This window comes from Eumetopias jubatus, unplaced genomic scaffold (assembly GCF_037043125.1).
Source record: "Eumetopias jubatus isolate StellerSeaLion01/CBP00866 unplaced genomic scaffold, mEumJub1_p1.0 scaffold_13, whole genome shotgun sequence".
In the NCBI taxonomy this organism is placed as follows: Eukaryota; Metazoa; Chordata; class Mammalia; order Carnivora; family Otariidae; genus Eumetopias; species Eumetopias jubatus.
Genome location: NW_028274819.1, coordinates 53,931,243 through 53,957,474, shown reverse-complemented (window position 1 = coordinate 53,957,474; position 26,232 = coordinate 53,931,243). Strand labels below are relative to the sequence as shown.

The following is a 26,232-nucleotide window of genomic DNA, read 5'->3' as shown; positions in this document are numbered from 1 at the left end:
AACTGCTTCCTAGATGAGCAGCCTTTGAGGGATGCCTCTGACAACCCTGTCAGGTCAAGACTTGTGACGGAGCTTCTCCCTGCAGCCACTAGGCATCTTTTTAACCAAGCTGTGGACCAAATGGAAACAATAAAGCTTTTTGCAGCAGAGGAAGGAAGGATGGAAGGAGGGAAGGAAGAAAAGAAAAAATAGTTTTACTTCTTGCTTTCCAATCTGAGTGCCTTTATTCCTTTTTATTGACTAATAGTCTTAGCTACAAATTTTTCCTTTTTTTTTTTTTTTAAAGATTTTATTTATTTGACAGAGAGAGACACAGCGGGAGAGGGAACACAAGCAGGGGGAGTGGGAGAGGAAGAAGCAGGCTTCCTGCTGAGCAGGGAGCCCGATGCCGGGCTCAATGCGGGGCTCAATGCGGGGCTCAATGTGGGGCTCAATGTGGGGCTCGATCCCAGGACCCTGGGATCGTGACCTAAGCCGAAGGCCGAGGCTTAACGACTGAGCCACCCAGGTGCCCCGCTACAACTTTTTCTTAAAAAAATCTCTATACCCAAAGTGGGGTTCGAACTCATCACCCTGAGATCAAGCTTTGCAAGCTCCACTGACTGAGCCAGCCAGGCGCCCCCTAGCTACAACTTTTGTATAAGGTTGAATAGCCATGATGAGCATGGATATACTCGCTTATTACTGATATTAGTGGGAAAGGTTTTTGGCATTGACTATGATGTTATCTGTGAGTTTTTCACAGATGACCTTTATCAGGTTGTGGGAATTCCCTTCTATTCCTAGTTTGTTCCGTGTTGGGTTTTGTTTTGTTTTGAATGGATTTTGTCAAATGATGTTTCAACTGAGGCAATCATGTGGGTTTTGTCCTCTATTCTAGTAATATGATATTTTATTTATTTATTTATTAACTTAATTAATTAATTTATTAATTAATTAATTTATTTATTTGACAGAGAGAGACACAGCGAGAGAGGGAACACAAGCAGGGGGCATGGGAGACGGAGAAGCAGGCTTCCCGCGGAGCAGGGAGCCCGATGCGGGGCTCTATCCCAGGACCCTGGGTCATGACCTGAGCTGAAGGCAGACGCTTAGCGACTGAGCCACCCAGGTGCCCCTAGTAATATGATATTTTAAATCAATTGATATTTGGATACTAAACCAACTTGTATTCTGGGACTAATCCTGCTTGGTCATGATGTATAATCCTTTTTATATGTGGCTGGATTCAGTTTGCGAGTATTTTGTTGAGATGATTTACGTCTTTATCCACAAGGGATCTTGGTCTATAGTTTTCTTGTGATGTCTTTGTCTGATTTTGTATCAGAAGAATATTGGTCTCATAGAATGAGTTGGGAAGTGTTTCCTCCTCTTATTTTTTGAGAGAGTTTGTGACAAATTGGTATTAATTATTCTTTAAACATTTGGTAGAAAGAACCACTGAGATAGTGAGACCTGAACTTTGGTTTGTGGGAAGTTTCAAAATTATGAATTCAATCTTTTTGCTTGTTACAGGTATATTTAGATTTTTTACTTCTTCTTATGTCATCTTTGGTCATTTGTGTCTTTCTAGGAATTTGGCCATTTCATTTATGGCACCTAATTTATTGGCATACAATTGTTCAGAGTATTCTCTTACAATGCTTTTTATTTATGTAGGGGCAATAGCGTTGTTTCATCTTTTATTGCTGATATTAGTAATTTGATTCTTTTTTTCTTGGTCAATCTACATAATGGTTTATTGGTTTTGTTGATCTTCTCAAAGAACTCACTTTTGGGGATGCCTGGCTGGCTCAGTCGGTAGAGCATGTGACTCTCGATCTTGGGATCATGAGTTCGAATCCCATGTTGGGCATAGAGCCTACTTTAAAATTAATTAATTAATTAATTAATTTTTTAAAAACCCAAAGAACCAACTTTTGGTTTCATGGATTTTCTCTATTGTTTTTCTACCTTCTGTTCCATTTATTTTTGCTTTCCTCTTTATTATGTCCTCCCCTTTGCTCATTTTGGGTTTATTTTGCTCTTTTTTGTTTTTTAAGGTAGTAGGTTAGGTTATTGATTTAAAATCTTTCTTCCTTTTTAATATAGCCCTTGATAGCTCTAAATTTCCTTCAAAGTAGTGCTTTAGTTTCAACCATAAGTTTTGTTATTTTTCATTTTCATTTCATTCATCCTATTTTCTGATATCTCTTGTGATTTATTTCATTCATTATTTAGGAGTGTGTTGTTTAATTTATACATATTTGTGAATTTTCTAAAACTTTTATTGGGGCGACTGGGTAGCTCAGTCATTAAGGGTCTGCCTTCGGCTTGGGTCATGATCCCAGGGTCCTGGGATCAAGCCCCGCATCCAGCTCCCTGCTCAGTGGGAAGCCTGTTTCTCCCTCTCCCACTCCCCCTGCTTGTGTTCCCTCTCTCGCTTTGTCTCTGTCAAATAAATAAATAAAATCTTAAAAAAAAAAACTTCCTGTTATTGATTTTTAATTTCATTCCTTTGTGGTCAGAAAATATACTTTGTATTTCAGTTCTTTTAAATGTATTGGTGCCTTTTTCATGGCCTAACATAGGATATCCCATATGCACTTGAGAAGAATGTATATTCTCTGTTGTTTGCTGGTGTGTTCTATAGATCTCTGCTAGATCTCGCTGGTTTCTCATGTTGTACAAGTCTACTTCCCTGTTGACCTTCCGCCTAGTTATTCTATTCATGATTGGTAGGGGTTATTGAAATTTCTAGCTGCTGTTTTTGTTTTTTGTTTTAAGATTTTATTTATTTAACAGCGAGAGACACAGCGAGAGAGGGAACACAAGCAGGGGGAGTGGGAGAGGGAGAAACAGGCTTCCCGCGGAGCAGGGAGCCTGATGCGGGGCTCGATCCCAGGACCCTGGGATCATGACCTGAGCTGAAGGCAGACGCTTAACGACTGAGCCACCGCGCCCCTGCTGTTATTTTTTTTTTAAGTAATCTCTCTGCCCATGGGGCTCAAACTCATGATCCTTTGTAAGATCAAGAGTCATATGCTCTACTGACTGAGCCAGCCATGCACCCCTTCCAACTGCTATTTTTGAATTAAGTATTTATCTATCCAACTCTGTTAGTTTTTACTTCATATATTTTGAGATTCTGTTATTAGGTGCATTTATGTTTATAATTGTTATGTGTTCCTGATGGATTAACCCTTTATCATTATAAAAAATTTATTTTTTTATATTTTATATATATTATATATAAAATATAAGTGTATATATATTATATATATAATTTATCATTATAAAAATATAGCTTTGCCTCTTAACAATTTTGTCTTAAATTCTATTTACCCAATATCATTATAGCCACTCCAGCTATCCTTTAGGGTTTTTTTGCATGATATATCTTTTTTATCCTTTTAAGTTCAGCCTTTTTGTGTCTGTGAATCTAAAGTGTGAGTCATGTAAAGAGTGTATAGTTGGGCAATGATTTTTTATCTGCCAATCTTTGCATTTTCATTGGGGAATTCAATCCATTTATATATAATTACTAATAATATAGGTTTTACAGCTGCAATTTTATTTGTTTTATATATATATTTTTAAAGGTTTTATTTTTTTAAAGATTTTATTTGTTTATTTGAGAGAGAGAGAATGAGAGATAGAGAGCACGAGAAGGAAGAGGGTCAGAGGGAGAAGCAGACTCCCTGCTGAGCAGGGAGCCCGATGTGGGACTCGATCCCGGGACTCCAGGATCATGACCTGAGCCAAAGGCAGTCGCTTAACCAACTGAGCCACCCAGGCTTTAGGGCACCCAGGCGCCCTAAAGATTTTCTTTTTAAGTAATCTCTACACCCAACATGGGACTTGAATTTACAACCCGGAGATCAGGAGTCATGTGCTCTACTGACTGAGTCAGCCAGATGCCCCTATATGTATATTTTGGTTTTTTTGTTCCTCTATTTTTCCATTACTTCCTTCTTTTGTGTTTAATAGATATTTTCAAGTGTACCATTTTAATTCCCTTGTTTCTTTTATATATTTTTATAGTTTTTTTCTTAATAGTTGCTCTGGGGTTACAATTAACAATCTGGTTATACAATTATAACAATCTGGTTCAGATTAATACTGAGTTTCAATAGTGTTCAAAACTTTACTCCAATATAGCTTCATTCCTTCCCCTACTCCTTTATACTTTGTATTATTGTCATACAAATTTCATCTTTATACATTATAAACATATCAACACCGTTTTATAGTTATTATTTCGTGAAGCTGTCTTTTCCCATTAAATAGGATCAGGAAAGAGTTACAACATAAAAACATTTATACCATATTTTATATTTCTCTATGTAGTAACTTTTACTGGTGCTTTTTATTTCTTCATGTGGATTCAAGTTACTGCCTGGTGTTCTTTCATTTTGGCCTGAAGGACAACCTTTAGTATTTCTTGTAGGGAAAGTTTGCTAGTGACAAAATCTCCCCGCTTTGGTTTATTTGGGTATATGTCTTAATTTCTCCTTCACTTTGAAGAATAGTTTTTTGGTTACAAAATTCTGGGTTGACAGTCTTTTCCTTTCATTTTTTTGAATGTCGTCCCACTGCATTCTGGACTTCATATGGTTTTTCTAATGAGACATTAACAATTGATCCTATTGAGGATCCTTTGTAAATGATGAGTCATTTCTCTATTGCTGCTTTCAAGATTCTCTGTTTATATTTCAATAGGTTGACTCTACTGTGTTTAAGTGTGAATTTTTTTGAGTTTCTCTTACTTGGAAGTCATTGAACTTAGATGTGTAGATTAATTTTTTATATAAAATTTGGCCTTGAAATCAAGGTTTTGGCCTTAATTTATCCAAATATTATTTAGGTATTTATTCTCTCTCTGCTCCTTCTAGGACTCTCATTGTGCATATTTTAGTATGCTTAGTGGTATTCCCACAGGTCCCTATGTTTCTGTTTATTTTTCTTCCTTAGGTTTGTTCCTTTTTTTTTTTTTAAGATTTTATTTTCTTAAGTAATCTCTGCACCCAATGTGGGGCTCAAACTCACAACCCGGAGATTGAGAGTCTCATATTCCACCAACTGAGCCGGCCACGTGCCCCTTATTCTGTTTGTTCTCAAGAATGGACAATTTCTATTTTGAAGTCTGTAGATTCTTTCTTCTATCACTTCATATCTGCTGCGGAGCACGTCTAGTAAAAAATGTTTAAATTCAGACTTTATTTTTTTCTTTAAAAAGCAGCTTACGGTTCCTGACAAAATTGAGGGGAAGGTATAAGGATTTCCCATATACCCTCTGCCTCCAAACATGCATAGCTTCCTCCATTATAACATCCCAAACCAGAGTAGTACATCTGTTATAATTGATAAGCCTATACTGACACATCTTAATCATCTGAAGTCCATAGTTTAGATTACAATTCACTCTTGGTGTTATACATTCTTTAGGTGTGGACAAATGGCTGACATATGTCATTATCATATAGAGTATTTTCATTGCCCTAAAAATACCCTCTGCTCTGGGGCGCCTGGCTGACTCAGTCAATAGAGCATGGGACTCTTGATCTCAGGGTTGTAAATTTGAGCCCCACGTTGGGAATAGAGATTATTTAAAAAAAAAAAAAAAGATACCCTCTGCTCTGCATATTTATCCCTCCTTCTCCCCAGCTCCCAGCAACCACTGATCTTTATAATGTCTCCATAGTTTTTGCCTTTTCCAGAAATTCATATAGTTGGAATCATATAGTATATAATCTTTCCACGTTGGCTTCTTTAACTTAGTAATATGCATTTAAGGTTCCTCCGTCTCTTGGGGCACCTGGGTGGCTTAGTGGCTTAAGTGGCTGACTCTTGGTTTCAGCTCAGGTCTTGATCTCATGGTCGTGACATCAAGCCCTCCATCGGGCTCTGTGCTCAGTGCAGAATCTGCTTCAGATTTTCTCTCCCCCTCTCTCCAGCTCTCTCTCTCTCCCTCAAATAAAAACATAAAATCTTTTTTAAAAAGTTTCGTTCATCTCTTTTCATAGCTTGATAGTTCATTTCTTTTTTTTTTTAAGATTTTATTTGTTTACTTGAGAGAGACAGAGAGAGAGCACAGAGGGAGAGTGAAAGGGAGAAGCAGGCTCCCCACTGAAGAGGGAGCTCGATGTGGGGCTTGATCCCAGGACCCTGGGATCATGACCCGAGCAGAAGGCAGGTGCTCAACTGATTGAGCCACCCAGGCGCCCCAGTTCATTTATTTTTTAGTGCTGAATAAAATTCCATAGTCTGGATGTACCACAGTTCATTTATCCATTCGCCTATTAAAGGACATCTTGATTGCTTCAACATTTGGCAATTATGAATAAAGCTGCTATAAGTATCCCTGTACAGATTTTTTTTTTAAAGATTTTATTTATTTGACAGAGACACAGCAAGAGGGGGAACACAAGCAGGGGGAGTGGGAGAGGGAGAAGCAGGCTTCCCGCGGAGCAGGGAGCCCAATGCGGGGCTCCATCCCAGGACCATGACCTGACCTGAAGGCAGATGCTAAATGACTGAGCCACCCAGGCGCCCCCCATGTGCAGATTTTTATGTGGACATAAGTTTTCAACTCTTTTGAGGAAATATCAGGTTGTATGGTAAAAATATGTTTAATTTTGTTAAGAAACTGCCAAATAGTCTTTCAAAGTGGCTGTATCATTTTGCATTTTCATCAGCAATGAATGAGAGTTCTTGCTGCTCCACATCCTCACCAGCATTTGGTGTTGTCAGTGTTCCAGATTCTGGCCATTCTAATAGGTGTGTAGTGGTATCTCATTGTTGTTTTAATTTGCATTTCCCTGATGCTGTATGATGTGGAGCATCTTTGCATATGTTTGTTTGCCATTTTCATATCTTCTTGGCTGAAGTATCTGCTAATTAAGGTCTTTGGCTTATTTTTAAATGAGGTTGTTTATTTTCTTATTGTTGAGATTTAAGAATTTCTTTCTATATTTTAGAAAACAGTCCTTTACAGATATGTCTTTTGCAAATATTTTGTCCCAGTCTGTGGCTTGTCTTTTCATTCTGTTAACATCTTTTACAGAGCAGAAAATTTTAATTTTAATTAAGACCAGCTTGTCAGTTCTTTCTTTCATGGATCGTGCCTTTGGTTTTGTATCTTTTTTTTTTTTTTTGGTTGTCAAATGATCCTTTACTGAAACATTTTCCTTTGTAGTTAGCTTGCTGGGCATTCCACCGCACCACTGTTGATGTCATCTGTGATGTCATGAGGGTGGCGGCCGTCAACATTGCAGCCCACAGACTGGGCAGTCCCCAGGATTTCTTTAATGGTTCCAGAGAGTTCTCTGGCTAAAGATCGGTGTCGCGTCCATCGGGCAATATTGACAATCTCATCAAAAGTGATATTTCCACTGTGCTTAATGTTTTTCTGCTTCTTTCTATCTCTTGGTGGTTCCTTGAGGGCTTTGATAATCAGGGCAGAGGCAGAAGGTACCACTTCAATCTGGGCCTGTCTGTTCTGAATGGTCAGTTTCACCATAATCCTTAGACCCTTCCAATCACCGGTTGCCTTGGAGATGTCATCACCAACCTTTTTTGGAGACAGACCCAGGAGGCCCATCTTTGGGACCAGGGCAGATGTGGCACCGACTTCGCCACTGGTGCACCTCAGGTACATGACTTTGATCTCGTTGGGGTTGAACTTAGGCGGCGTGGCAGAAGTGGCTGGTGTCAGATGAACCCAGATTCGGGACAACTGAAGAAAGTTGCACCTTTGCCTCCCCGAGCCGAAAGCCAAAAGCTGGTTTTGTATCTTAAAAAGTCATCACCAAACCCAAGGTCACCTGGATTTTCTTCTATATTAACTTCTAGGAGTTTTATATTTTCCATCTGTGATCTATTCAGGTCTGTGATCCATTTTAAGTTACTTTTGCGCCTACACAAAAAGTGTGAATTGTGTGTAGGTTTATCATTTTGTATGTGGTGTCCAGTTGTTACAGCTACATTTGTTGAAATTACCACTGCAGCCCCTTTATCAAATATCAGTTGAGTATACTTATGTTAATATATTTGTGGACTCTTTGTTCTGTTCCACTGATCAATTTGTTTATTCTTTTGCCAATACCACTGTCTTGATTACTGTAGCTTTGCAGTATGTCTTGAAGTCAGGTATTGTCATTCGTCTAACTTTGTTCTCCTCAGTGTTGTGTTGGTTATTCCGGGTCTTTTGCCTCTCCATATAAACTATAGAATCAGTTCGTCAGTATCTACCAAGCAACTTGCTGGGGTTTTGATTGGGATGGCATTGGGTCTATAGATCAAGTTGGGAACCACTGACAATCTTGACTATATTGAGTCTTCCTTTCCATAAACATGGACTATTTCTCCATTTATTTAGTTCCTTGATTTTGTTCATCAGTTTTGTAGTTTTCCTCACAAAGGTATTATACATAGTTCGTTAGCTTTACACCTAAGTATTTCATTTTTATGGATGCTATTATAATGATATATATTTTTAATTTCAAATTCCATTTGTTCATTGCTAGTATGCGGAAAGGCAATTGGTTTCCATATATTAATCTTATATTCTTCAACCTTGCTATAATCACATACTAGTGCCAGGAATTTTTTTTTTGTCATTTCTTCAGATTTTCTATATAAACTAACATGTGATCTATGAACAAAGACTCTTTTATTTCTTTATTCCCAATCTATACCTTTTATTTCCTTTTCTTGTCCTGATACATTACTTAAAACTTGCAGTACAAGGTTGAGAAGTGGTGAGAGGAGACATCCTTGCCTTGTACCTGATCTTAGTGGGAAAGCTTTGAGTTTCTCACATTAAGTATATTAGCTCTAGGTTTTTTGGTAGATATTCTTTATCAAGTTGAGGTCATTTTGGTTTATTGTACTATTCTACCCCTAATTTCTCTTTTTAAAAAATATTATTTGAGAGAGAGTGGAGGGGAGGGGCAAAAGGAGAAGGAGAGAGAGAATCCTCAAGCAGACTCCCCACTGAGTGCAGAGCCCAATGTCCCAGGACCCTAAGATCATGACTTGAGCTGAAATCAAGTCAGATGCTTAACCGACTGAGCCACCCAGGCACCTCTCTACCCCTAATTTCTATTTCATTATTTCTTTTATTTTATTTTAAGATTTTGTTTTTATTTATTTGCCAGAGAGAGAGAGAGAGAGAGCACAAGCAGGGGGAGCAGGCAGAAGGAGAGGGAGAAGCAGGCTCACCGAGCAGGGAACTCAATGAAGGGCTTGATCCCAAGACCCTGGGATCACGAGGCATTGGTGGTTCAGTGGTAGAATTCTCGCCTGCCAAGACCCTGGGATCATGACCTGAGCTGAAGACAGACACTTAACGACTGAACCAGCCAGGCGCCCCTCTATTCATTTTTTAAATAATTTTTGTTTCTTTATTGGTGTTCTCTATTTGGTAAGACATCATTTTCATATTTCCTTGAATTCTTTTTCTTTTTTAAGATTTTATTTATTTAGGGCGCCTGGGTTGCTCAGTTGGTTGAGCGACTGCCTTCGGCTCAGGTCATGATCCTGGAGTCCCGGGATCGAGTCCCGCATTGGGCTCCCCGCTCAGCGGGGAGTCTGCTTCTCCCTCTGACCCTCTCCCCTCTCATGCTCTATCTCATTCTCTCTCTCAAATAAATAAATAAAATATTTTTTTAAAAAAAAGATTTTATTTATTTATTTATTTGACAGAGAGAGAGAGAGCACAGCATGGGGAGTGGCAGGCAGAGAGAGAGGGAGAAGCAGGCTCACCGAGCAGGGAGCCCAATGTGGGGCTCAATCCCAGAACCCTGGGATCAAGACCTGAGCCAAAGGCAAATGCTTAACAACTGAGCCACCCAGGCACCCCTCCTAGAATTCTTTAGACATAGTTTCCTCTAGTTCTTCACAAATGAGATCAAGAGTTGCATGCTCTACTCACTGAACCAGGCAGCTGCCCCTAGTTCTTATTTATAATAGCTGATTTAAAGTCTTTGTCTAATAAGTCCAATAGCTGGGCTTGTTCAAGGACAATTTTTATTGATGGCTATGTTCCCCCTGTGTATGGCTCACAGTTTCCTGTTTCTTTGCATTTCTCATATTTTTTGTTGAAAACTGGGTAACTTTTTATTTTTATTTATTTTTTCAAAAGATTTTATTTATTTATTTGACAGAGAGAGAGATAGTGAGAGCAGGAACACAAACAGGGGGAGTGGGAGAGGGAGAAGCGGGCTTCCCTCTGAGCAGGGAGCCCGATGCGAGGCTTGATCCTCAGGACCTGAGCTGAAGGCAGACGCTTAACAACTGAGCCACCCAGGTGCCCCCAAAACTGGGTATTTTAAATAATATAATGTGGCAACTCTGGAAATCAGATTTCTCTAACCATGGCTTCTTATTATGGCTGCTTATTTGTTTATTGACTTTCATGGACTAATCTGTAAAGTCTTATTTTCTTTGTCTTATGTGGTCACCGAAGTTTCTGCCTGGTTTGCTTCATGGTCTCCTACTTTTTGCCAAGGGTTCAGGCAAGGCTTCAATGCTTTGGCAGTTTACTCTGCCTTATCCCTCACTTCCTGCTTGAGGAAGACCTCCAGCTCACCAAAGTTGAGAGATTGGCGCCTTCTCAGGTATTTCCTGGATGTACTCACAGGTCTGTAGACATATGTGAATTTCTAGATCCCCAGGTAACATCAGAGATTTTCATAGCCTTCTATTGACAGTTCATTCCCTGATATTCCTCTTAAGTGTTTTAGCCAGCCTCTTGTTTGCATCAGCTGGTGTTCCTGCCTCAAGCAGCTGGGATGTCAAATAATTTGCTGCAAAGTGTTTAGATAGACAAAATAGAGTTTCTCGCTATGTGAGCTTTGAATCAGGTCAAATAAAGAATAGCCCTATGAATGGGACTCTTATGGGGAGCTTCCAGGCAGATCTGAGAGCAACAGTTCTCTAGGGCGAGGGCTGTTTGGGAGTTCCACACCCGTGCTGCCCCCTCTAGTGGTTACTAGGCCACTGGTTTTCAAAGCCGCTGTTAGGTGTGAGGCGGCCGATTTGGGAAGCTACTGTAGAGTTGGGAAGAGGAGGAGGGGAACAAAGCTGGTCCAAACACCACCAAACTCACTGTTCCTACTGGCATTTGACCATTTCTTTGGGACATTTTTCTTGGACAGATTCTCCTTTGAGTGTTGAAAGCTTTGGTTTCCAGACTTCTAAATAATAGATTTTTGACCATTTTTGCCCGTGCTATTGCTTTTATGGAGGAGCAGATTTTCAGATGTCTTTCCTCTGCCATTCCAGAAGTGCCTCTTCAGACTTCTATTTTAAGAAGTACAAAGCTTTAGGGGCGCCTGGGTGGCTCAGTCATTAAGCGTCTGCCTTCTGCTCGGGTCATGATCCCAGGGTCCTGGGATCAAGCCTCACGTCGGGCTCCCTGCTCCGCAGGAAGCCTGCTTCTCCCTCTCCCACTCCCCCTGTTTGTGTTCCCTCTCTCGCTGTGTCTCTCTCTGTCAAATAAATGAATAAAATCTTTTAAAAAAAAAGTACAAAGCTTTAAATACTATGGTCACTCATAAGAAAAATGATCTTTGAGCCTACAGTCTACCCTTAACATGAAGAAATAAAAGTTATTTTGGCTTCCTGGGTGTTTTCCCCTTACAGCAGAGTTTAGGTCATTACATAACTTGAATGTGAATTCTCACTTCCTAGAAAGAATGGTGATTTAAGGGTTTTGTGCCGACTCACATCATTCTCTTGGGTCGAGATATAACATAAAACATATAGGGCTCCTCTCTTCTTGAGAAGTTAAAAATTTTAATGACAAAGTTATTATAAAATATAATTTTCTTATTAATAACACAACCAAGGCTAAGGCTGTTTCCAGACAATACTTTTTTCTGTTTCCCCTTCTCCAAGATCAGGCCCTACATTCAGAATAACAAAACTATCAAGGCATCTTTTATACCAAAATCATCTTGGCACTTCCCAGACAGCTGCTAGAATACACAAAAGCTTTGCTCTCTCACTGCATCGCTCTCATAAGTGAAGAAGGATACAAGGAGCAATGCTAAAAATAATTAGGTGTAGTTGGTATGCTCCATGTTTTTAAAATTAGCATATCAGTATTAGAAAGAGCTGCCCTGTTCATGGTGTCCACAATGTAGAGAAAGATGTCAAGGCAAAGAGAGGAGCTCATCCTTTCTAGAGGACTTTTATTTTTTAAGATTTTATTTATTTATTTGTCAGAGAGAGAGAGAGCATGAGTGGGGTGAGGGGCAGAGGGAGATGGAGAAACAGGCTCCCCTCCGAGCAGGGAGCCTGATGCGGGACTCTATCCCAGGACCCTGAGATCATGACCTGAGCTGAAGGCAGACGCTTAACCGACTGAGCCACCTAGGTGTCCCTCTAGATGACTTTAATACAGGGTAAAGTGTTGTGACTGAACGTTCAGTGGCTGCAAACCTTCCCAAATGGGTAAAAGCATACTCATCTTCATGTGCCACGGCTTGCATGATGACTGTCAACAAATGTATTTCCAAGATAATTTTATGCCTTAGTTTAAAATAACTTGTTAGGGGCGCCTGGGTGGTTCAGTCAGTTAAGCATCTGACTCTTGATTTCTGCTCAGGTCGTGATCTCAGGGTCTTGAGATGGAGCTCCGCGTCGGGCTCTGTGCTCAGCACGAGTCTGTTTGAGACTCTCTCTCCCCCTCCCTCTGCCCCTACCCCCCATGCCCTCTCTCTCAAATAAATAAAACTTTTAAAAAAATAACTTTTTATTATCACTAGTAATTTTGGTGACCATCTTACAAAATAGATGTAAGGCCCTCAAGATTTCTAAATGTATCCACTGTCCATATCACCCAGAGCTCAAGGAGATAAAAGAGGACAAATAGAATTATCAACAGTAGTGGGTTGGGAAGACTAACTCTCCTTCCCCAGGTTCTAATAATATGTCCTCTTTAAAGTAACCATCAGGGGCTCCTGGGTGGCTCAGTTGGTTAAGTGTCTGCCTTTCAGCTCAGGTCATGATCTCAGACTCCTGGGAGAGAGCCCTGCATCGGGCTCCCTGCTCAGTGTGGAGCCTTCTTCTCCCTCTCCCTCTGCTCCTTCCCCTGCTCATGCTCTCTCTCTCTCATATAAATAAAATACTTTTTTAAAGATTTTATTTATTTAACAGAGAGACACAGTGAGAGAGGGAACACAAGCAGGGGGAGTGGTAGAGGGAGAAGCAGGCTTCCCGCTGAGCAGGGAGCCCGATGCGGGGCTCGATCCCAGGACCCTGGGATTATGACCTAAGCTGAAGGCAGATGCTTAACGACTGAGCCACCCAGGCACCGAATAAATAAAATATTTTTTAAAATAAAGTAAATAAAGAGCCATCAACTGAGACCTCATGAAATGCAGCAGTCCTGTAGGTTCATGCTCTGTTGCATTACACCTCAATGAAACTTCTCTCTTTCACTCTGGTATGGGACTTTAATAGGTTTCTAGACCATTTTGTCTGGTCAACAAGGAGTACCTATTCTCTCCTTCTATTTTCCTAAAAATCCTGCCATAACTGATAGGGGAACAGACTCATGGGTCTGACATCACCACCATGACTAACCCTTGGGTGATTCAACCTATCAGAGCTCTGAGGCTTGAGATTTCCAGAAAAATTCCAGCCCTAAAATGAAAGACTTCTATGGAGGGTGATGCTAATGCACAAATAGGTAATAGGAATAATTTTAAAGAAGTTAGTGAAGTTGATGGAGACACGGTTGTGGTTATTGTGCTGGTATTTTTGGTAATGTGCTTCATGATCTTTTTTTGAGTAGTCATATGATGTAGCCCTTTTTCTTTCCCCTGGCTCTGGTTTCTAACCCTCAATTTAGTAGACCATACTTGTGCCAACTGGAATAAACACTCTATAAAAAAATCCTTGGTCAATGGGCCACTCTCCTAAACATCTCTACAATACATCTGGTATTGTCCATATCATACCAAGCTCATGCTCCCTCCTTGATTGCTGCATTGTTCCAACTAATCTCTCAAAGTTTATGATGGGATAGAGTTTGGCTCAGATGATAGATTTTTAGGGAGCCAGATACTGAATTCCGTAGAATATGTCCCCTCATGAACACGCCCCACAGAAATTTAGAACCATATAAGATTCTCTGTATGCTACCATTGCAAGGGAGAGTATCATATAGGTAATCATTCATTCACTCATTGTACATATCATAAAATTTACCCATTTAAAGTTTACAAATATTTTGCCAAGTGAGGGGTGCCTGGGTGGCTCAGTCAGTTAAGTATCTGCCTTCGGCTCATGTCATGATCTCAGGGTCCTGGGATGGAGCCCTGCATCGGGCTCCCTGCTCAGTGGGGAGCCCGCTTCTCCCTCTCCCACTCCTCCTGCTTGTGCTCTCTGTCAAATAAATAAATAAAATCTTTAAAAAAAATATTTTGCCAAGTGTTACAACCTCACCATAAATAAGTTTAGAACATTTTCATGCCCCCTCATGTTCATTTATAATCAATCTTGGTTCCCCAATCCAGCCCCAGGCCACCACTAATTTACTTTGTATAAATTTGCCTTTTCTGGAATTTTCATAAAAATAGACGTTCATTAGCATGGTGTTTTTAAGGTTCATCCACGACATTAGCTTGTGCCAGTAGTTTGTTACTTTTTATTGCTGAATGATGTTCCAATGTATGGATACAACACACTTTGCCTATCCATTCCCCAGTTGATCGACATTTCAGGTTATTTCATTTCTTGAGCTATTCTGAATAATGCTTCTATGAACATTCAGGATCAGTACTACCGAATCCTCCTCTCATGTACAAGTCTTTATGTGGGGACGCCTGGGTGGCTCAGTCATTAAGCATCTGCCTTTGGCTCAGGTCATGATCCCGGGGTCCTAGGATCGAGCCCTGCATCAAGCTCTGCTCAGTGGGAAGCCTGCTTCTCCCTCTCCCTCTGCTGCTCCCCCTGCTTGTGCTCACTCACTCTCTCACTCTCTCTCTGTCAAATAAATAAATAAAATCTTAAAAAAAAACCAAGTCTTTATGTGGATATATATTTTCATCTCTCTTGAGTAGTTGCTTAGAAGTGGAATTGCTGGGTCTTAAGGCAGTTTTACATTTGAGGTTTTTTGAAACTAGCACAGTTTTCCAAAGGGCCGTACCATTTTACTTTTCTGTCAGCAGTGTGTCAGGGTTCCAATCTCTCCACAGCCTCGCCAACATTTGTTATTGCCTGCCGTATTTATTAAAGACATTCTAGTGGGTGTGAAATGGTATCTTACTGTGGTTTTATTTTGCATTTTTCTAATGACTAATGGTGTTAAGCTTCTTTTCACGTTCTTATTAGCCATTTGTGTAACTTCTTTGATGAAATGTCTGTTCGTTTCTTTTGCCCCCTATTTGAGTTGTTTTCCTAATTATTGAGTTGTAAGCATTTTTTTGTATATTATAGATACAAATCCTTGATCAGATACGTTTTCCAGATATTTCCTCCAGTCTGTAACTTGTCTTTGAATTTCCTTAATGGTAATTTTGAAGTGCACAAGTTTTGAATTTTGATGCTATCCAACTTACCTGTTTTTTCAGTGATAGACTGTTTTTGGTCCAACAGAAAACAGTCCATCTGTAGAATAGGTAGAAGCTTTAATCTAAGAAATCTTTGCCTAACACAAAATCTGGAAGGTATTCTGTTTTCTTCTAGAAATTTTATTGTTTTAGCTGTTACATTGAAGTCTATGATCCTTTTGAGTTAATTTTCTGTATGAGTTGAAGGTCTAAGTTCATCTTTTTGTGTGTGGATAATCAATTGTCCCAGCACATTTGTTGAACAGACTATTCTTTCCCCCAATGAATTGCCTTAGCACCTTTGTCAAAAATCAATTAACTATAAATATAGGGATTTATTTCTGGACTCAGTTCTGATCCATTAATCTCTATGTCTATCCTTATGCCAGTACTACTGTTGAGGAGATCTTAATATGGAAAATTATTTCTGCAAGCTAATGATTCCTCAGAATTTGAGGATGACCAACTCCAGAAAGTGGGACCCAGACTAGTATTCTCATAAATGGCTCAGAAACAATACAATACGTCTTTAATAAGGTATGTTGGCTTGAATTGAAACTAACTGTTTTAAAACAAGATTTTATTTATTTGAGAGCGAGAGCAGGGGCAGGGCAGAAGGAGAGGGAGAAAGTGTCAAGCAGATTCTGGGCTGAGCCAGGATGCTGACGTGAGGCTCGATCTCACAGCCTGAGCTGAAACCAAGAGTTGAGTGCTCAACCGAGCCACCCAGGCCCAAGGTGATACTAATCTTAAATTTCACTAATTCTAACACATCTATAAACAAGTCCCATTTGTTGGGCAGAAGACATGAACAGACATTTTTCCAAAGAAGACATCCAAATGGCCAACAGACACATGAAAAAGTGCTCAACATCGCTCGGCATCAGGGAAATCCAAATCAATACCTCAGTGAGATACCACCTCACACCCGTCAGAATGGCTAAAATTAACAAGTCAGGAAATGACAGATGTTGGCGGGGATGTGGAGAAAGGGGAACCCTCCTACACTGTTGGTGGGAATGCAAGCTGGTGCAACCCCTCTGGAAAACAGTATGGAGGTTCCTCAAACAGTTGAAAATAGAGCTACCATCCGATCCAGCAATTGCACTGCTGGGTATTTACCACAAAGATACAAATGTAGGGACCCGAAAGGGTACGTGCACCCCAATGTTTATAGCAGCAATGTCCACAATAGCCAAACTGTGGAAAGAGCCAAGATGTCCAACAACAGATGAATGGATAAAGAAGAGGTGGTGTATATACATAATGGAATATTATGCAGCCATCAAAAGGAATGAGATCTTGCCATTTGCAACGACATGGATGGAACTGGAGGGTGTTATGCTGAGCGAAATAAGTCAATCAGAGAAAGACATGTATCATATGACCTCACTGATATGAGGAATTCTTAATCTCAGGAAACAAACTGAGGGTTGCTGGAGTGGTGGGGGGTACGGGGATGGGTTAGCCTGGTGATGGGTATTAAAGAGGGCACGTTCTGCATGGAGCACTGGATGTTACGCACAAACAATGAATCATGGAACACTACATCAAAAATTAATGATGTAATGTATGGTGATTAACATAACAATAAAAAAAATAAGTCCCATTTGTAAATAGTTATCACTGGTTCTGTAGAAAATGTTGGCCTTGTTTGCAAGACTACTAGGATGGTGGCCAGGAGATTGCTCCACTCTTGATACAGTTTTTTGCAGAGGTTCACAGAGCTGGTTCTCTTTCTTACCTGAATCTGAAAGATTAAATTTGTAACCACAACCATGCCAGAAATATAAACTGACCATAACATAACAAGGTCTTTGTAGTGGTTATTAGGTCTTTTGACAACCATTCTCATTGCCCTCTCCTTTCAAGAACTTGTTAGCATTGTGTTTTCCTCGCCTCCTTGAAGTTAGTCGTGGTCATGACTTGATTTGGCCATCAAAATTAGTGTTGGGTGGAACTTTTAAAAGCCCATATGGAATTCACCAGGTTTCCTGTTCCTGTCTCATGGAAGTGTGCAATGAGATGGAGCTTCCCACAGGCTTGGCCCCCGAGTGACATGCAGGCTATCCCAGATTGCCCACAGCAAGCACTGTAGCTTGTATAAGAAATGATAGTTGTCTTGGAAATATCTGATATGTTACTGTAACATAACCTAGCTTATTATAACTGCTACAAACTATACTTAATGTGAAAACAAGGCCTAAAAATCTCTCGGATTGTTTGTTTGTAACCAGCTCTAGGAGTCTAGGTTTGGGTTCCTTTCCTGGCTCAGCCAGACCCGCTCTAGCCCAGCTTCTCTGGTCAAGCATGAGGTCTGTTATCCCTTCAAGATACACATATTTACACACTCCATGGGACAAAGAGCTTGTTCTCAAGAGCCATACTGCCTGGGGTGGAATCCCAGCTTTTATGCAGGGGACAGTTTTATTTGTTGTTGTTGTTTTTAAGATTTTATTTATTTGACAGAGACACAGCGAGAGGGAACACAAGCAGGGGGAGTGGGAGAGGGAGAAACAGGCTTCCTGCTGAGCAGGGAGCCCGAGGTGGGGCTCGATCCCAGGACCCTGGGGTCATGACCTGAGCTGAAGGCAGACACTTAACGACTGAGCCATCGAGTCACCCCTGCAGGGGACAGTTTTAGCCATGTTTCTTAACTTAGGTGGCTGTTTCCACATGTGTACAATGTAGACAACAGTGTCTATACCCTATAGGAATACATATAAAGCATTTAGGACAGTGCCTGGTAGAGAGCGCTTTGTGGGTATTAGCTGTTAGTGAGGAATGGCTCTTGCTGGCCCTCTTCACCTCTACCCAGCCATCCATCCAGAACATGCCCGGCACAGCCATTCCCCTCTCTTCTATCAGAGAGCTGAGCACTGGGCAGAACAGTCAACCCTGGAATGCTTGGGTCCAATTCAAATGATAAAACTCTGGGCCTAGCTGTAGATTAAAGCTGTAGTGAAAAAGGAAATTGAGGGGCACCTGGGTGGTTCAGTCAGTTAAGCGTCCAACTCTTGGTTTCAGCTCAGGTCATGATTTCAGGGTTGTGAGATCGAACCCCACATCGGGCCCTGTGCTTAGCCCATAGTCTGCTTCAAATTCTCTCTCCCTCTCCCTCTTGCGCTTTCTCTCTTTCAAATAAATAAATAAATAAACAAACAAATAAATAAATAAATAAATAAAATCTTTTTTAAAAAGGCAATTGAGAGCTATGAATATGTTCTAGGTTACAAGAAAAGTTCAACATCTAGAAAGTTCACAGAAGTATCAGAACTGGGAACTGACCGAGTCTAACTGGCTTCAATCAATGGGAACTGGGACGCAAACCCGTCACCTTCCCACTCACACCCAAATAACTCATGTAACACATGGTGGGTGTCTGGTTTATTCAAACTGTCGGTCAGAGCCCCATCCCTGGCCAAGGAGCAGGAAGTGATTGGCCAGGAGCTGTGGGGCTCAACAGGGCATGACTGGGAGGGTGTCAGAGGGTGAAAGGGGCTCAGCCGAGCAGCCAGAGCTGCTGCATCAGGGCCAGGCTGAGCAGGAGAGGCTCCACCCCTCGGGGCAGGGCCCCGGCACTCATGGCCAGGGCATAGAACCTCGCCACCTCCTCGTTGGGGTTGCCCTGGGCCGGGTCGAACCACAGCTGGATGCAGCGGCCGCTCCCTCGGCTGTAGTTGCTGAGTTTGTAGGAGTGACTCCAGATTTCACGGCACAGAGCAGCCGATGTGGGGAAGTAGAAGTGGAAAGGAAGGCAGGCGGCTCCCGCTGGGCACTGGTTATAGCCTGTAGGAAAGATGGCAGACCTTCAGCCACTGGGCCCAGAAGTAGCTTTGCTTCCACCAAGCCCACAGCCCCAAATATTCCTATGCCAGCCCCACACCCCACACCTCCACCTCCAGATCTCTCCCTTCCCGCCCCGCCCGGGCCCTCACCTGAGGTCCAGTCCCAGCCCCTGTGCCAGTTGCTCTTGCAGGTGTAGGAGGTGCGACAGTCCTCCCACCATTGCTGGCAGTCCTCTTTGCACAGGGGCACGTCCAGGATGCGCTCCTTGCGCCAGCTCTGGTTCACCTGGGTGGGAGGTCAGTAGAGAAAAAGGGCTCAGGTTCGCGATTCTCAGCAGCTCAGCCCTGAAGAGACCCAGAGCTGGAGAGGCAGCCTGACAAGAGGTCTGGGAAGCTCAGCTCCTCTGTAAAGGTGGGGGTCCAGGGAGAACATTCATACCTCCTGGATCCAGGGCCCCAGGTTAGGGGAGCACTCATACAGGCAGGTGTCCTGGATGAAGTGCCTTTTGCAGGCAGGTGTCATATGTCCACAATGGTCCCAGTTGAATTTGTACAGGTAGGAAATATCCTTATGGGCTTCCTCGCTGGTGTTGGCGAAGCAGCAGGAATTCTTCTTCCAGGGGCTGCACTGGGTGGGGAAAACACAGGGACTAACTCCCACACCCAGCACACCCACAATATTCCCACGTGCTGCCTCACCCCTTTTAGTCTTTGATCCCCCAAGGCAGTCAGCCTTCCAGGGCAATGCTTGCCATTGGGAGACCCTCTTCAGGGGCAGTGCAGGCATTATGAAATTCATTAATTCAAATTTTTATTGAGCTCCTACTTCCTCTAATCCAAAGAGTAGAGACATGACAAGGAACACTTCTCACAGGACACCTAGTTTGGAAAGAGATTAAGCAGGAGAGAGGGATGGGGAATTGCAGCTTTCTAGAATGGTCAGAGATGCCTCACTGAGAAGGTCACAAGACACCTGGAGGTGAGGAAGCAAGTCAAATTAATTAGAACCTCAGAATAGATCTAATTACAGAAATACTCAAAACACTGAATGAATGAAAACCCATAGCTTAGAATGCAGTATAAAAGCAAAATATTAAAATGTGCACTTTATTTTTAGAGAGGGATTGTGCACACACATGCACAAAAGGAGGGTAGAGGCTGGGAAGGGGACAGAGGGAGAAGTAGAGAGAAAATCCCAAGCAGGCTCCACACTCAGAGTGGAGCCCGATGCAGGGCTGGATCCCATGACTCCAAGATCATGACCTGAGCTGAAATCAAGAGTCAGAGCCTCAACTGACTGAGCCACCTGGGTGCCCCTAAAATATGCACTTTAGGGTGCCTGGGTGGCTCAGATGGTTAAGCGTCTGCCTTCGGCTCAAGTCATGATCCCAGGGTCCTGGGATCGAGTCCCACATCGGGCTCCCTGCTCCTTGGGAGCCTGCTTCTCCTCTGCCTCTCTCTCTCTCTCTCTCTCTCTCTGTCTCTCATGAATAAATAAATAAAATCTTTAAAAAAATGTGCACTTTAAAAACAATATATAGGCTGAAGAAGTTAAAGTCAAGGCTGCTCCAAGTATCCAAGTTACACCATCACTCAGCTGTAGGCTCAGTGATTCAAAGCAATGCAATCACTATCTGTTAATGAGATCAAAATGAACATTGACATATTGGAATGCATTTTGCAAGTGGCTTCCCTTTTGTGTTTTCTTTACAGTTATGGCATCATATTGATTTTTTTTAAACATGTAGACAGGTTCAGGATATTAAAGGGGTTGTGGTAAAACAATTGTCATAGAAAGGAGACCTCAGGTCCAATAAAAAGGTCAAGAACCCCAGAGGAAATGTTTGCTAGATGCGTGAATCAAGGTGCCTCACACCCAGCCTCACGACTGTGAGAAATCCACTTTTCTCCAGCTGGTTGGGGCTGGCAGAATAGAAGCCACGATGTGCTGTGGGTACTTTCTCCTCTCAAGACTCTTAGAGGGGTCAGTTCCCGTCTAGACTCTGAAATCAAAATGAACCCCTGGGCTGGGTCGCTCCAGTGTCATTTCCTAGGCTCCTCTCTGGACATGCTTCCGGGTTTGTGTGCCCCGGAAATGCAACAACCAAGAAGCTGGGCTCTTGGCGTCGTACTGACAACATGGGGCACTGAGCATGTGGTAAGCAGATAGGTGCCCACAGTAGTACACTCTCAAGGCCTCTCAGATGGCCTTCTTGCCTCCACCATGGAAGGACTTGGACGCTTCCATTCCCACCTTCATCTTCCTGAGTTTGCTCCTCCCCACCCCAGACTGGCCCTCTGCCCACCTGCTTATGCAGCTGATCCTCTGGGCTTGGCTTTTCCTTGTGGTGCTTGGCGTCCATACAGACATTGAGAAGCTCAGTCCTGGGCTGGGCTGCCCATACTGCGGCCACCCCCACCAGAAGGAGCAGCAGCTGTGTTCTCACCAGCTGGGCCATGTCGGTCTCTGAAGGAAGAGCTGTGGTCAGTGGCACCGGGGAAGGCAGGGGGTGGGGCCTCCAGGTGGGTGGAAACAACCCCAAGTAGGTGGAGCCTCCGTGAAACCTGGGCCTGGTCCTGCCCCACGCCTACCCCTCAGTCTTCCCAGCCTCAGGGAGGGATGAGATCAGACACCACCCCCTGGGACAGTCGGTCCTTGCTCGGGTCACTCAGGTTACTGACTTCTCCAGGTGGAAGGGATCAAGTGATGAAACTAAGGGATGGGGTTTGGGCAAAATGCAGAAACAGCCAGGAGATTGCCATAGGTCCACAGTCTCTTGTTCTGAAATCCTTGGAGGCAAATGTTTCAGAATTTAAAATATTAAGGATTTGGTAAAAGGTAATACGATTTACATGCACAACAATCAAGCACACATTCTGTGGTAAAAGTTACACTGGTGGGTTAAATAAAAACTATAACAACAACAAAAAACTATTGATAACCTCACATTGATTCTCAGGTCAGATTTTGACACCAAATCACTTTGTGCAAACTTTGACAATGATCTTAGTTTTGAAGCTCCAGATAAGCTGCAGACCTATGTTTAGAAAAAACAAAAACAAGGGGCTCCTGGGAGTCTGTCTGTCAAGCATCTGACTCTTGATTTCGGTTCAGGTCGTGATCCCAGGGACATGAGATCAAGGCCCACGTCGGGCTCTGAGGTGGGAGTGGAGCCTGCTTGGGATTCTCTCTCTCTCCCTCTGCCTCTGCTCCTCCCTTCCCTCTCTAAAAACCCAAACCAGAAACAAACAACCCCCAACCTTGGTTCCAGCCCTTCCCCAGCCTCATCATTTGGTTTCTCCCAGAGGTCCTGTGACGTGGGTCATTGTCACAGGGCACGGAGGGCTGGGGGTGGGTGTGGGCAGGCTGGACAGCCTCCAGGCCTTGGGAGGTTCCCATCCCCTGGCCACAGAGCTGGCCTCCCACCTTTGGGGCACCTCAGCCCTCTGAGCTCAGACCCTGAACCTGGAGGTGACCGACTGTTCCTTCACCCCACCGGTCACCAGGCACCTGGGCTCTCCTAAACTTTGGTATGTTTCCCACAGCTCCCAAAAGCACATGCACCCCTTTGCTCCAAGTTGCCTTGTCTCCACAGTGCCCCATGTCCTGTGGAACTCGGGCTTCTTCCTGGGCCTCCTGGATGGGGCCAGAGTTGGCCGCCTCCAGGCTGACTGCCTAGCAGGGCTCAGGGAACCTGGAACTGAATTCCCGCCGCACTCCCCAACTCGCCCCTCACCTTCCCACCATCCAAGATTCTACTACTCTATTTATTCTCATGTTCATTCACTCTCTCCCCTGCTAATTCATTCATTCCAGGACCCAATCATCCTTCTCATGACCAAATCACTTACTGATCTGCGAAAGCAAAGGACAAGTCTGTATTTTGGGGAGCACCAGGTGACTCTCTGGGGAAACAGTCTAGCAGTTTAGAGCACAGGGGGCCAGAGGAGCCTGTCCACGATCTCAGTCCTAACAGAAAGCCCCCGCCCCAGGCTCCGTGGGCCCCACCTGGTCGGTCAGGGGTTTTTCTTACTGCGGTTGCTTTCTAGAGCTAGAGCTCTCCTCTCATGCAATCTACATCACCCGGCAAGCCACTCCCCACATTCCTAGTCTCTGCTTCAGATCTTGGTGCAACTCTCCATGCCCTCCACCCCCCACCAGCCACCATCACCCTCATCACCCTGACCACAGGTGCCCTAGGGCCCCAGACTTGAACTGCGCTAAGGACTCAGCACTGTGCTAAAAGACAGGAGCCCATCGGTTCTAGTTCGGGGGTGGACACTAACTTACCGTTTGAACTTTGGCCAGGCCCTGCTCTGCTCTGGGCCCTCAGCCTCCACTTTTGGATTCTCTGGGATTTAGGCAAAGTGGATCCTCCTGGTTCAGCAAATTCTTTAACACCTGCTGGGGGCACCATGGGGTGTGTTGCCTCTACTGAGGGGGTGGGGAGGCATACCTGGGAGAGGAAGTGGTTCCTGGTCTGGCTCAGTCTTCTGCTCCGCTCTAGAGTCCCCCTTGCCCTACTTTGGGGCACAGCTGAGGTTTAGTGGCCTAGGAGACGGGCAGTAGGGCAGGCAGCGGGGAATGTGGCCCAGGAGTGGAGCCTGGGATCGGGCGAAGGCCACTCAGCAGTTAATTATTGCATGCTAATTATTGTGGGCACTAGCCAGGCCTCCATGGGAGGTGGGTGGATTCATAGTGCAGGCCAGTCCCCAAGTCCCACTTACCCCATTTTCTCCCCCAAACTCAGGTCTGTTAAAACCTTGCAGCCAGAGATGCCGGGATCCTTTAAAATAAACCTGTCCACTTCCAACCCCCTGTCCTTCGTATACAGATGAGAATGAGATCCAGAGACTCAGGACAGAACCAAATGCAGGGCAAGGACTGGAGTGCAGGCTTCGAAGCTCCCAGGCAGCTGTAGCGAGTGCAGAGCTCCCCAGTCCCCAACACAGAGATCCGCCAACTCCTCCAACCTCACCAGCCCCAGGCATTACCAGCAGCCAAATCAGACATTCAGATGCCCAGCCCCCCTCCCTTCCCCCTGGCACCCACCCACACAGGTGTCCCTTCTACAGCATCTGAGAGTCAGGTCTCCGGTAGACCCCTCCACCATGCCCACCCCAGCCAAGGACAGAAGCCTTCCTTTTACCATGGTGGTACCACTGGCGGGGAAAGGGAAAAGCAGAGGAGCAAATTTGGGCAAGAAGAAATGCCGAGCTCCATTTTGTCACAGTGCCTGTGTGCCACCTAGGGAGAAGTGGTCAAAGAGTCAAGAGCCCCGGGGAAGGGTACAGGTTGGATACAGATGTGGCCGTCATCGGCCTAGGGACAGCAATATAAGTTTAAGGAAAATGGGGCCTCAGCACTGTGGGGAAGGCCACAGGGCCCATGGAACAGGCTGGGGATGGGCTTGCTGGAGAAGCAACCAAGCCCTGAAGGGCCTGTAAAGAAATGGACTCCCAGAAGACCTCCTCTCTCCCCCAACCCCCCCCCCAAATCAAGCCCTGTTTACCTCTCCCTCGGGGCGATCCTTACTTGAATCCTGTGACAAGCAGGGAGGGTTAAGGCCTCAGAAGACCTCAGCAGATGAAGGGCCATCGGACTCCTCAGACCTCTCTTCTTGCTTTATAAGACCAGGCAGCCCTCTCCAGATTGGAGAATGACCAGAGATCTAAGAATGCCTGCAGGACGGAACTCCTCCAGATGGAATTTGCCCCTACCCGGCATCCTCCACTCTGCCCTGGGGACTGATCCTTAACTGGGTTTTGTGGCCTCTTGACTAGGAGAGGAAGACCCTGGGCCCTGAGGGCTTCAGAAGTCAGCAGCTAATGGGAGGGGAGATGGGGGTGGAGTTCTGATCTGTGGGGAGTTCCTTCCCCTTTGTTGAGCCCTCCTCTGAATCTGGGATCTGGGTGCTGGGGCTGTCTGACCTGCAGGGAGGGGCAGGGTGAGGCAGCCACCTTTGAGCCTGGACTGGAAGTTTAATATCAGCCAGGTGAGCCATCGGCACCCTATAGACCCCAATCTGTAGGCTATGCTATGACCAAAGATAACAGGAAGGTGTTTGACGGGCACAGGTGGGGGCCCCAGGCTGCAGGGAGTCAGGGTGGGTGAAACTGGAGCTTTCCCTGCCCGCTGCTAGCCTGCCCCCTGTTTTCTTAGCTGTGGAAACAGCAGTTCCCAGGCAGCCAGGAGAGGCTGAGAATTCAGATCTGAATCCCATTCCAAGCCAGATTCTTACACAAAGAGAGAAAGGAAAGCTCTGTGAGAGGCCTTCAGGGCATCAGCCTAAGGACTGCAAATCCAGTGTCTCTCCTCTGGCCTCAGTTCCGGCCCTTGCCTTCTTAACTTCTGTTGCAGCAACCTAGACATTTCTGCTTCAATTTCCATCCTACCAAGCCTTTGTCCTTGCTGAACCCTCTCCATGGAATGTTGTTCCTCCCACCATTTTCTGCTTGGCAAACATGACTCCCCTGGAAGCCTTCTCTAACCTCCCCCAGCTCCCATAGACTCCTTGTGAGTGTTTGTTTTGTTAGGGAAAAGCAGATGACAAACACAGCAGATAATAAGTATTTGTACAAAGGGACAAGACAGATGTGATAAGAAAGTGCTTGGATGACCTCTTTTGGTTCATCAGAAGTCATGTTAGTGGGGAATCGTAGGTTGAAATCTAAGTGACTACAAGGAAGCAGCCCAGAGAGGACAAAGGAACATTCCAGGAACACAGAAAGAATTGCTGGCACAAAGGCACGAAGTGAGAAGTGTGAATGGAGCTCACCTATGGGGTGTGGAACGGAACGATTGGAAATGAGCTTTAAGTCCGTGTAAGTCAGGGTGGAGGGCTGGGCTCTCTATGCCGTTGAAGTTTGGTTTCTCCAACAGATACCATGGGAAAGCA

At 44.0% G+C, this 26,232-nt stretch overlaps 1 protein-coding gene across 1 annotated transcript; it reads right to left on the bottom strand.

Annotated features, from left to right (window-relative positions):
* Nucleotides 1-19,047: 19,047 nt before the first annotated feature.
* Nucleotides 19,048-21,792, bottom strand: FOLR1 (folate receptor alpha). The gene is made up of 4 exons (XM_028115900.1): nt 21,640-21,792; nt 19,773-19,961; nt 19,484-19,619; nt 19,048-19,334 (listed from the first exon to the last, which is right to left on the bottom strand). The coding sequence occupies exons 1-4, from the start codon at nt 21,790-21,792 to the stop codon at nt 19,048-19,050; spliced, it is 765 nt and encodes a 254-aa protein (XP_027971701.1).
* Between the last annotated feature and the right edge of the window lie 4,440 nt (nt 21,793-26,232).